The sequence below is a fragment of the Phaseolus vulgaris genome, chromosome 7 (genome assembly GCF_000499845.2).
Source record: "Phaseolus vulgaris cultivar G19833 chromosome 7, P. vulgaris v2.0, whole genome shotgun sequence".
Lineage (NCBI taxonomy): Eukaryota > Viridiplantae > Streptophyta > Magnoliopsida > Fabales > Fabaceae > Phaseolus > Phaseolus vulgaris.
In genome coordinates this window covers 32,294,500-32,306,134 of record NC_023753.2, presented here as the reverse complement: position 1 = coordinate 32,306,134, position 11,635 = coordinate 32,294,500, and the positions used below count along the sequence as shown (strand labels likewise).

General features: G+C 33.4%; 2 protein-coding genes and 1 non-coding gene across 6 annotated transcripts; 2 read left to right on the top strand and 1 right to left on the bottom strand.

Annotated features, from left to right (window-relative positions):
* Window positions 1-137: 137 nt before the first annotated feature.
* Window positions 138-5,312, top strand: LOC137830067 (importin subunit alpha-2-like). 2 transcript variants are annotated; one of them, XM_068637175.1, is made up of 11 exons: window positions 138-686; window positions 839-935; window positions 1,013-1,104; window positions 1,193-1,324; window positions 1,598-1,783; window positions 2,795-2,958; window positions 3,041-3,119; window positions 3,747-3,875; window positions 3,967-4,094; window positions 4,195-4,593; window positions 4,737-5,312. In XM_068637175.1, the coding sequence occupies exons 1-10, from the start codon at window positions 471-473 to the stop codon at window positions 4,568-4,570; spliced, it is 1,599 nt and encodes a 532-aa protein (XP_068493276.1). In that variant the 5' UTR covers window positions 138-470; the 3' UTR covers window positions 4,571-4,593; window positions 4,737-5,312. The 2 variants fall into 2 exon arrangements, with proteins under 2 accessions (XP_068493276.1, XP_068493277.1); XM_068637176.1 differs by having other exon boundaries at window positions 319-686; window positions 4,720-5,312.
* Window positions 5,313-7,340: 2,028 nt separating this feature from the next.
* On the top strand, window positions 7,341-10,382 carry LOC137830066 (exonuclease DPD1, chloroplastic/mitochondrial-like). 3 transcript variants are annotated; one of them, XM_068637171.1, is made up of 4 exons: window positions 7,341-7,497; window positions 8,514-9,100; window positions 9,651-9,856; window positions 9,943-10,382. In XM_068637171.1, exons 2-4 carry the CDS (start codon window positions 8,514-8,516, stop codon window positions 10,152-10,154), a joined length of 1,005 nt encoding a protein of 334 aa, XP_068493272.1. In that variant the 5' UTR covers window positions 7,341-7,497; the 3' UTR covers window positions 10,155-10,382. The 3 variants fall into 3 exon arrangements, with proteins under 3 accessions (XP_068493272.1, XP_068493275.1, XP_068493274.1); XM_068637174.1 differs by having other exon boundaries at window positions 8,453-9,100; XM_068637173.1 differs by having other exon boundaries at window positions 8,448-9,100.
* On the bottom strand, window positions 10,262-10,335 carry TRNAT-AGU (transfer RNA threonine (anticodon AGU)). The gene has a single exon. It is a non-coding gene; the product is annotated as a tRNA-Thr (tRNA).
* Window positions 10,383-11,635: the final 1,253 nt, after the last annotated feature.

Sequence of the window (11,635 nt, the reverse complement as noted above, 5' to 3'; positions counted from 1 at the left end):
TTCACTGTCATAAATTGAATATTAATGTATAAGAAAAAATATAAATTATACCAATAATAAAAGCTTAAATGATCCGAAGTTTGTATTGTTTGAGCCAAGTGTGTTTTTTCTGCTAAAAAATAATCAAATAGTATTTCAACTCGAAGTATTGTACTTTACAGAGTACAATCTACAATGGAAGTAACTTTTTCCCTCATTTCAATCCAATTCAAACCAGTGGCATTTTCGAAAATGTGAGCGGATCCAGGTCCACTTTCATCCCAACTTCTGCTTCCACTTCCTCCCTCGTATATAAACCTTTCACTTTCCACTTCCCCTATTCAAACTCGCATAGAAAACCCAAAATTCTCTCTTTACTTTCCCATATCCAGTTATCCCAAACCCTACCGTTAGGTTCCCCAATTCAACACTCCCAGGAACGGTGCGCTGCTTCTTAGTTCGTACAGTTTCCGTCGATTATCTCTGAAACGATGTCGTATCGCCCAAGCGGGAACTCCAGGACCGATGTCCGCCGGAACCGGTACAAGGTGGCGGTGGACGCCGAGGAAGGTCGGAGACGGCGAGAAGACACCATGGTGGAGATCCGGAAGAACCGCAGAGAGGAGAGTTTGCAGAAGAAGAGGCGCGAAGGGCTCCAGCCTCAACAGATTCCTGCTTCCGTTCACTCTACTTTGGTAGAGAAGAAGGTCAATTAACGAATAGCTTTCGTTTTTATCTTTTGTTAGTGTATTCGTCTCACTCTGATTGCTCCATTGATTTCATAATTAGTTATAGTTGCGTTTGCTTTATTTAGTTTTTGAATTGAAGTTGTGCGGTTGTATGTTGTATGTTGATGCAGTTGGAACACCTTCCATCAATGGTTGCTGGTGTTTGGACTGAGGACAATAACCTGCAACTCGAGGCAACGACTCAGTTTAGGAAGCTGCTTTCGATTGGTTCGTATTGGTCTCTGTCTTTAATTTGTTTGGTGAATTTACTGAAGGTTTAGTTAATTTGTTTTTTTTTTTACCAGAACGAAGTCCTCCGATTGAGGAGGTTATTCAGACCGGTGTAGTTTCTCGGTTTGTCGAATTTCTGATGAGGGAAGACTTTCCGCAGTTGCAGGTTTTTGCTTGTCTGCTTTTTTTATTTGTTTTTGAATTAGTAATTTGAATATTACTTATGTTGATGTTTTGTCTGTTGCGTGCTGCAGTTTGAGGCTGCTTGGGCTTTGACAAATATAGCTTCTGGAACCTCTGAAAACACCAAGGTGGTGATTGACCATGGGGCTGTCCCAATTTTCGTGAAGCTACTTGCTTCTCCCAGTGATGATGTCCGTGAACAGGTATGTATTATTCATATCTTAACATACCTTCATTTGCCTGTGAAAGCCAAAAACTTAGTTTGTGGGTGTGATGTTCTCATGTACGTGCTTGCACATGCAATAGAAAGGGATGGGATTTATACTTGTGCTGGGTATTTTATTTATTAACTATTAATGCATAGCTGACAACAGAAGACAGGGAATAATACTTTATAGTTGCATACTTGCCTTGTATCATGCTATCATTTTGTAAAAGCTTAAAAATTTCACTCTTGGTGTTTTGGGTATTCATAGGCGGTGTGGGCATTAGGAAATGTTGCTGGGGATTCTCCTAGATGTCGGGACCTTGTTCTCGGTCATGGGGCATTGATTCCTTTGTTAGCACAATTGAACGAACAGGCCAAGCTTTCTATGCTTAGAAATGCTACTTGGACACTTTCAAACTTCTGCAGGGGCAAGCCACAGCCTCCTTTTGATCAGGTATAAAAATATGTATTTCTTAATCTCTGGAAATAATTAAGTGTTGGTGAAAAATATTATATTTTTAGCCCTTACTTTTTGTATAGATATTGTATTATCTGTTAATATGTTGAAACACAATTTTTTCACTCTTGGTAAAATATTATTTATGTAGTTATCAACCTCGTAATTTACATGTCCCATGTGATTACATGGAAAGCAGTCATATACAACTCAATTTATTCTTTTGAATGTTCTTGTTAATCAAGTCTCTGTATCTAGTATCTACCTTATAGATTAGAATTTTATGTGATTCTCCATTATATTGATACCTTATTATAGTTGGTCCTTTGATCTGATGAACATTCTTCAGTTTTTTCTTCATTTTATTTAAGCAAAATCTTTCCTCTCCTATTATGAAGTTGCAAATATGCTTTTAGGCTCTGAAACTAATGTCTATGGTAGGAGAAATAAGGAATAGAAGGCCTGTGAGGGAGGGCTCAAATTGATGTGTGAACCCTGAGCATAATAGAATAGATCACAGGGTGTGAATTGGCAGGGTAAAAGTTAAATGTTTATAAGAGGGTGGGTCGTGAGGAGGAGAGGGAGAGGGAAATTTGGAAAGTTTAGGTTGCTCTGGCTACAAAGTAGTGTGCATTATCTTATACTGCCCTTTCTTATTTTCTTTAGTGTTTTTTTTTTTAAAAAACTTTAGTCTATTTGGCATTATTTTATAGGTCGTGAGATATTTCTCTTTATTAGGAGCCACGCTTCAGTCTCTCCAATTGAATTGAATATATTTTCACTTGCGTACATCTTGAGTAGGCCATTATGATCAAATTTTACTATTAATTGTAGTACTTACAATCATGCAAGCAAAGCCAAAAATATTGAATTAGTATAAAATTTAGGGTTACCCATTGGCTCGATAGTTGAGTAGTTTTCTTGTTTATGTCATGCTTTTACTGCTTGATTATTTGCTGCTACTTCTATTTTCACCAATCATATATTTTACTTTCTTTTCCCCTTAAGGTTAAACCTGCACTGCCTGCTCTTGCACGTCTTATCCATTCAAATGATGAAGAAGTCTTGACTGATGCATGTTGGGCACTGTCATATCTTTCTGATGGTACAAATGATAAAATCCAAGCTGTAATTGAAGCTGGTGTTTGTCCCCGACTTGTTGAGCTTCTGATGTGAGTACTCCCTTCTCAAAGATGACTATGCAAAGATATGTACTCTCAAATGTCATTTTAATACTGTCCTATGTTTCTTCAGGCATCCATCCCCTTCAGTACTAATTCCTGCTCTTCGAACTGTTGGAAATATTGTCACTGGAGATGATATGCAAACTCAGGTATTATCTTCAGGATTATCTCTTGTAGTTGTTGTGCACAGTATGTTACTTTGTCTTTCTACATTACACTATCACATAATAAGGAAAACAGTGATAGCATTACTTGCAATTAGCATTTTGAATTTTCCTCGTTTTGTGCATGAACGATCCTGTAGTGCAACGTCCATTTTACTTTTTTATTATTGGTGTCTTGTTCATTGATACAAAGTGCCCCATAGTGTGACTTTTTATATTGTGATTTATCATCTAGTGTGTTTGTCAGCTAGTAAGTTTATCTATTATCTATTAATGTTCCTTTTTAAGATTACTAGATCTTTGTTGGTTTGTGATCTCCCTTTCACCTCAGATTAACGTACATCAAAGTGAAATGCTATTTGCTTGAGACATGCCAATCCTTCTCTCGGCTGGATTATTTTTGTATAGATGAGGATTTTCACCGGAGTGTCATATTCAGATGATTCCAATCTGTAGTTTGTTTCTTAAGGTGTAACTCAATAGGTTACTGCCAAGATCACCTAAGCAATCTCCATTTTGAAAATGATGTTTTGGTATAAAAAACATGCTTTATTTGATGATTTTTTTTTTCTAGTTCATGTTTGCTTTAACCTAATGTTTTTTGCTCAATAGGTTATCATCAATCATCAGGCTCTTGCTTGCCTTCTGAATCTGTTGACCAATAATTACAAAAAAAGCATTAAGAAGGAAGCTTGTTGGACTATATCAAATATTACAGCTGGGAATAAACAGCAGATTCAGGTATAGTTACTTCATTTTATGATAATTAAACGTGTTATTCATTTAAGTTCTTGTTGGAATAATATGTTGTTCGGTTCCTGATAATAAACAGTCTGTGATTGAGGCTAATTTAATTACTCCTCTGGTCAACTTACTTCAAAATGCCGAGTTTGATATCAAGAAAGAGGCTGCGTGGGCTATCTCAAATGCTACATCCGGTGGTTCCCATGAACAAATCAAGTATGGAGAAGCACCATTTTTCAATATTCTTCTGGAGGTTAATATGATATCATGGTTTTATTTCTTGCAAGATAAGAATTATTTTTTCCCTGGTTTACAGGTTCCTAGTAAGTCAAGGGTGTATTAAACCCTTGTGTGATCTTCTCATCTGTCCCGACCCCAGGATTGTGACAGTTTGCCTGGAAGGCCTTGAAAACATCTTGAAGGTGGGAGAAGCTGATAAAAGTATTGGCAACACTGGTGATGTGAATCTATATGCCCAAATCATTGATGACGCTGAGGGGCTGGAGAAAATTGAGAACCTCCAGAGTCATGACAATACAGAGATTTATGAAAAGGCGGTGAAGATTCTTGAGACATATTGGTTGGAGGAGGATGACGAGACTATGCCTCCTGGGGATGCTTCTCAGTCAGGGTTCAACTTTGGTAACAATGACGCTCCTGCTGTGCCTTCCGGTGGATTTAACTTTAATTAGAAGATGCTCATGCTCTACTGGGGGTATCATTTTATATTTGGCTTTGCTCTTGCTTATCCTATCTGTATATTATTTGATGAAATTAATCAATTATGTTTTGCAGTTTACATTTGTTTTGTGCTTCCTTCAATTGTGCAATGATTATTTAGAATTTCTTCAATTGCAGGAGTTTTGGTTGGTCTATCAGTGTAATGTCCTCCATTATGACGGGACAGCAGTTGGGGGACAAGTCAACAAAGTCTTGTCATTGTCATTGTCATTGGGTCTTACAAGGTTCAGCAAGTAAATACATGGTTGCTGGACCGGATTAGGTTTTTGCAGTGCCTGGTGTTTCATATCTCATTGTGTAAAATGCTTTGTGGCTATATTTTTTTGCCACCGTAGAGTCTTCTTTCTGCCAAGTGATCATTCCATAGAATCAATGAATGCTCAGTCTCGTATTTTTTTTTATCTTGATATATATGTCATAGATTGCAGTTGAAGTTACGATTGGTTTTTTGGCAAATGCCAAATGCTAAATAGTTACAAGGAACGTTGGAGTCTTTCTTTTATCCCCTTCCTTTGTAAGCTTTATTGGCTGAAGTTTACCCCATCGTAGTTCCATTATTATCAGGTTATGTAGGTCCTGGTTAATTATTTAATACTTCAGCTTTGGACTTTGTTTCCAAAAGAAAATATGCTGCAATTATTGTGTAATCTCAACATTATATTTATACTCGGGACTATTAGTCTATACTTCTAATCCGTTTCAGGCTAGTTATGTGCATTCACTCCACGTGTTCAAAAGTGGAAAGACAGAATGTCCTATGCTATTAGTTCAGCTAGGGCAAAGGGTCTTTTGATAGTCTAAACGGCTTCTACTTTAGTAAGAATCTAGATGCAGAGGATGTAAAATGAGAAAATAACCTTCAAAGAAGTTCTAAGTTCATTTTCTCTAGTATTAAATGAATCATTTATATTTTACACATGATTCATTTTTGTTAGAGATATTTGGCAGTGTAAAGTAGCTTCGTATTGTTTCATAGTGTTGTTTTATTGCTTGATGCCTAGGTTTATATATTAATAATGTGTAGCCATTATTATTTTTAAAATAAATTCCTTTAATTTTTTTATTGTCTTAGCAAACTTTGTTTATTTTATATTTAGATGAGAAAATGGAATTTGGTACGTAGTACGGAAGGAATCATGTTTCTTACAAATAGAATGAACGGAAGGAATCATGTTCATGTTTCTTACAAATAGAATGAAGACGAGGGCAGGTAAAATGTGTTTTTTTAAAGGCATGAAAACTAAAAGAAAAAATTGATAAATATTAATTTATAGGGCGGAAATCAAGAGTTAGAATAATTTTATGTTAATACTAATTTATTTACCTTAATTTTTCATAAGTTCTCTCTTTTAACTTTTTTAAAACGTAAGTTAAAAATTGAAATTTCATTATTTTCTTCCAAGTATTTTTTAGAAGTTTTTTAGTTTATATAACTTGTATTTTTGTTTGGAATGTCGAGAGGTAATAGATTCTTTATGATAGGAGGGATATTAGTTATTTAATAGGTGAGAATATGAATGCAAATAATAATCCACACAATGAGACAGAATACCGACTTATCCTCAGTTGTATAGGGAGAGATTAAAATATATAGCTGTTGTTGTTTATGTTATTATTAATGCAATAATTGAATTATAAAATATGTTATTTTTTATCGTTTGCGTTAAATTTGAGTAATAAAAGTATAAACAAATAATTAATCCTTTTATATAAAATTTATGTGAATAAATTAAACATTAACAAATTTAAAAGTACTTAAATTTGTAATGCTTTGCAACTTGTTTGGACTTCTATAAAGGTTATTTGCGGGCCAAGTTTGATTGCAAATTCTCCATGCACCATATCAATTTCAACAACACCTAATCTATCACTAAAATGACGAAAATGCTCTTAATAACAAAAATATCCTACAAAATAACGAAAATGATCTTAAATAAAAGAAGAGTGTGAATAAAAATAATAATTTTGAAACCCTTTTTTAAAATATATTTTCAGATTTGAATTTTCGGAAACATTTTTTATTTTAAAAAATTCTTTTTCAGAATTTATTTTTAGATTTTGTGTTCCAAATTTGAATTTTTAGAATATATTTTTAAATTTTAAAAATTCTTTTTTATAATGTATTTTTAGATTTTTAGATTTTTAGATTTTGTGTTTTGGATTTTCTTTTTTAAAATTATTTTTTGCATTTTAGATTTTCTTTTTCGAAACAAGATTTTGACTCTTAAATTATATTTTTTGAATTTTAGATTTTCAAATCTAGAATAGAGGTTAATTTTGAAAAATTTAAAAGATCATAGGTTACACATTGAAGTTGATATGATCAAGGAAGAACTTGCCCCGTTTGATTGGTCTGTTATGAACGAAGTTTTGATTTTTCATCGAATATGGTCCTATACTTTATGACTTCAATAAAATCACAACTTAAAAGAGAGTACAACGATTCAGGTAATTCAGGTAAACGAAAAAAAAAAAGTATTTAGTTCAAACTTCTTCCCCCACGCAAAATATGTACCAATATGTGACCACCATCAGAATTAGGAAAAATTATAAATCGTAAAAGAAGAATTAGTAAGTATGCTGGGTCAGAATAATTTTTAACTAAAATAAAATTTAGAAATTAAGTTATAAAATAAAGATGCCTAATTAATTTCAAAAAACAAGTAGAAATATGGTGTTTCTAGAAATAAGACAACAGGTGAATCAAACATGGAAAAAGTGAAAACGGAACGTTGTTGAGTTGCTTTTATTCCGTTTCTAAATATTCACTTTATTAACCTCTGCAATTCTTACAAATGCTTTTTCTTTAGTGTCTAGCTACATTTCAATTCAAACCTCCTCTTCCTTGCACTTGCACTGCCGGAGAATTTTTGAACTGGTGAGTCTTCAAGTTTCACTCTTCTACGCCACCCTAATGCACCCTTCATCTCTTTCTTCAGTTTTACACCATAAAATGGTCATTGAATCAATCATCTCACCTTTCTGTATGTTTTTTCTTTTTCTGTTCACCCATTTTAAGTTCAAGTTTCGATTTTTTTTCATATATTGAAGAAAAAAATATGTATTTTTTCTTTTTAAATACTTGACCTTTATTTTCTTGTCATTATGTCATGGGCCTATCATTTTATGCTGTATTGTAATGTTGTAAAGTATCCACCGATTTTATTTTTTCTCCTCTTTACTACTGCAATTTATTTGACAAAATGCACCATTATTGTTATATTGCTACACATAGCTTGTTGTTTGCCTACTAGTTTCCCTATTATGTATATATTTTGCACTGATGCAGAGATGAAATATAATAAAACAATGTTAAATTTCATTTTTTAGATTGTTTAAATAGGATACAAGAAAATGAACATATTGGGATGATGTCCCATCCAATTCCATTATGTTGGAGTACTCTGACTGAGAACTTGTCTCTACTTCTTAGCAAGATTTTGTTGTTAGCTCGATTTTGTTTCAACATTGAGTTCGCTGTGGGGTTCTTAGACAATGGGTTTTGGCAATGTTGTGTGCTGCTTGGAGGAAAAGTTAGGGATTTTTTTACTTGGTATAAAGGTTTCATGTGGTCAATAGTCTGTTGTCATTGTTAGCATGTAAGTAAGTGTATCAGATGACTATCCAACCCCACTTTTCTTTTTTATTTGAGCACTTTATTCATTCTTCATGCATCTATTACTATTAAGTATTTCTGTCTAGTTATCTATCATGGTAGATTTAACAGATAATAGTTCATCATTTACCATGCCATATAATTTTTTTGAGTTGACTTCCCATAATAGAATGTATATTTTCTTTTGTTGTTTGACTAATTTATTTATTCAGTTCAGGTTGTAACTACCTGCTCACTGTATAAGTAGTGCTTGATAACTTAGCATTTATTGAATTCAGATGAGGACAGGGTCTTCTATTTTTTCCCTATTGCATTTATCCAGATGCAGCATGCACGGCTTAGCCAATTGTAGGGAAGATGAAGCATTATGTAGTTTTATCAAGATTTATGGAAACAACTCTAGAATCAGACTACTTGGTTCTAGAATTTATGGGCTTGAGAGAGGATTTGCTACTAAGTGGACTAAAAGACTTGTAGCTACAAGAGCAGAAGGAAGTAAACAAACCACTTGGAACACCGAATCAAAACGTACCAAGCATGAAATTTCTAGAGAGGAGATTTTACCAAATGCTACAGTGAATGTAAATATGACACAGCTAGATCAGTTCCAGAAAATTCAGTGGCCTGAAGTACAAGAAATTGCTCAGTATAAAAACTTATCTGACCTACTCACTGTTATTGTTTTTGATCTTGAGACTACTGGGTATAGCAGAGTAAAGGACCGGATCATTGAGATTGCACTTCGAGATCTCCAAGGTGGTGAGGACAGCACTTTCCAAACTCTTGTAAATCCTCAATGCCATGTGCCTAATTCACATATTCATGGAATTGCTACCCATATGGTGAACCGAACTGATGTGCCAAGGTAATAAATATACTATATATGGCTTTTGCACCTAATGTATTGTGTTCCTTGGTTTATGCTTACCTCTCAAAAAGTAAAGTCTTTTTCTCTGTTTTTAGTGAACAAATTTGTTAAAGTGACCAAAACAAATTAGAGCAGCTTAGAATTTAGAAATTATGCATGTAGACTATTTTGGCAACATATTCTCATACTTATCTTATAGGAAAGTGCCTTCCTTGGGAGTATGTTTGGATGGTTATCAGATCATTTGACCTGCAAAATAAGTGTAAATTACTTTTCCTTGTCGAGGAGTTTTATGTCTAAATAACACGAATAAGTAGAAATTATGACTATGTATATACTATGTTGAAATTAGAAAAGACTCATTATCTATAAACTAACTGAGAAGGACTATTATTTTTAAGCAAGTTCAACAGTTCTAATATGGTGGTTGAATTTTCTTATCCTTCCATAATCTCTCAGTATTTGCCGCATGTTTTATGATGATGGTATACATTTTTTTGTGACCAATTGACTGCATTAGTTTTGTTCTCTCCTAAACTTGTCTTAGGATGGAAGAACTGGTACCCATCTTGTTGCAGTACATAAAAAGGCGAGAGAAAAATGGTGGATATGTGTTATGGGTTGCACACAATGCTCGCACTTTTGATGCACCTTTCCTCATCCAGGAGTTCATTCGATGTTCCATGGAGATTCCTGAGAATTGGGTGTTTCTGGACACCCTTCCTCTGGCACGTGAACTGATGAAGTCTGGTGGTATCTTTCTCTCTATTTCTCATAACACAGAAACAGTTGAGGCTTAGCTATGAAAAGATATTGACTTTACATATGTTTGCATATAGGAACAAACCTTTCTTCAGCGTCACTGGGTGCCCTTGGTGAGTTTTACAGAGTTGAAGTGGATGGATCAGCCCACAGAGCCATGGTAGATGTGAACACATTATGTCAGATACTTCCATTGTTGACCACTGATCTGAAGTTAACTTTGTCCAGCCTTGTCAAAAAATCGTTCAATTTATCGGATTGGATGAAGGCTAAGAAAGGAAAGAAGTGAATTCACACTAGTAACCAAGTTTTTCACATTGTGTGCATATGTTAGTATCAATCAATGTTCATGGTTTTCAAAATTCAGAGCTGTTTTTATGAAAAAAGACAAAAAAATGCTTTCGTTGAGAGTCGAACTCAAGACCTCCCGCTTACTAAACGGGTGCTCTAACCAACTGAGCTACGAAAGCCAGATGTTTAGTCTATTTAATATGAAATTTTTCATTTTAAAACATTTTTTACACCGTTACACGCAATTGCTCTAACCAACTCAGCTGCAAGAGCTCATTTCACTGTAGTGGATACAAGATAATTCAATATAGATACTTAATTAATTGAGGTTTTTCTTAGCTCAAATTCACTTTAAAAAAAATATATAATTAATGCAGTTTTTTCTTCAGCGTCACATTTAACATTTTTTTTTACTAACTGATATTATTATTATTATACTAAACTAAGTCAAATTATGTACCTATTCGTCATAAAGTGAAGAATATCTACAATCCTAAGTGGCTATCAGTATTTTATAATCAGGATAATCAGGCTTTAATTTTAATTATCATCAATGCATGAGTTCAAGGGTTAATTCATTGTTGAACAGTTATTTATCAGTCATAATGATTATAAGGATCACTATTCCAAAGATCTATAAATGCAAACTTTCATCTTATCTTACTTAATACACTTATAGACTTGTATTTGACACACATTATATTTTTTGTGCTTTTAATAATTCAAGTATTGAAAACTTTTTATTTTTTTAGGTAGATTTCCCTATTTATTTGGAAACTAACATCCAAATCTTCAGTAGAATTTTCTTCGAATAGATTTTTGATAAAAACAAATTATATTATTATTATTATTATTAAATGTATTATCAATTTAGTTATACAATTTTGTGAAAACATTTTTTTCTTTCATAAAGATATATAAGAGATATAGTGTTGCCCTTGTCCTAGGTAGCTGGAACTAAATTGCGACGCTGCACTTGTTTCAAACTCTAGATATCGATGTCCGTGATGTAACTTAATGAAGTACCTTTTTTTTATAGTTTTGCATGCATAAATCTCAATTATTTGTATAAAATGAGTAGGAAGATTCGTTCTTTAGTTAAATTGATCATTATGTGTCATTTTAAATAAGATGACATGGGACGTGGAGTAAAGCAGAAAGATGTGTTGGTATGGAAAATGGGATTGGAATGCTGAAAGAAACTTTTGAAACAAAAAAGCGCAAAGGGTTAGGTATTAGGTATTGGAACCTTCAAAGAAAGTTGTGACGAGAGAGAGAGGAGAGGAAAAAGGTTTGTGAAGAGAGTAAAGGGTTTTGTTTCTATCAATAAAACCTCCCATAATTTTTAGATTTAAATACAGCTTTAATTAATGTTTGAGATGAGACATTATTATTAGGAAAAAAATACATTTCATTCAGATTTTATAAGATTAAATTAGATTTAAAATTCGATTTTTAGTATGTAAATTCCTAACTAAA

Coding starts and splice junctions, on each gene's coding strand:
- LOC137830067 (XM_068637175.1), top strand. CDS start 471: ATGTCGTATCGCCCAAGCGGGAACTCCAGGACCGATGTCCGCCGGAAC. Junction 687..838: donor CTACTTTGGTAGAGAAGAAG/GTCAATTAACGA, acceptor ATGTTGATGCAG/TTGGAACACCTTCCATCAAT. Junction 936..1,012: donor TAGGAAGCTGCTTTCGATTG/GTTCGTATTGGT, acceptor TTTTTTTACCAG/AACGAAGTCCTCCGATTGAG.
- LOC137830066 (XM_068637171.1), top strand. CDS start 8,514: ATGAGGACAGGGTCTTCTATTTTTTCCCTATTGCATTTATCCAGATGC. Junction 9,101..9,650: donor AACCGAACTGATGTGCCAAG/GTAATAAATATA, acceptor AACTTGTCTTAG/GATGGAAGAACTGGTACCCA. Junction 9,857..9,942: donor TGAACTGATGAAGTCTGGTG/GTATCTTTCTCT, acceptor GTTTGCATATAG/GAACAAACCTTTCTTCAGCG.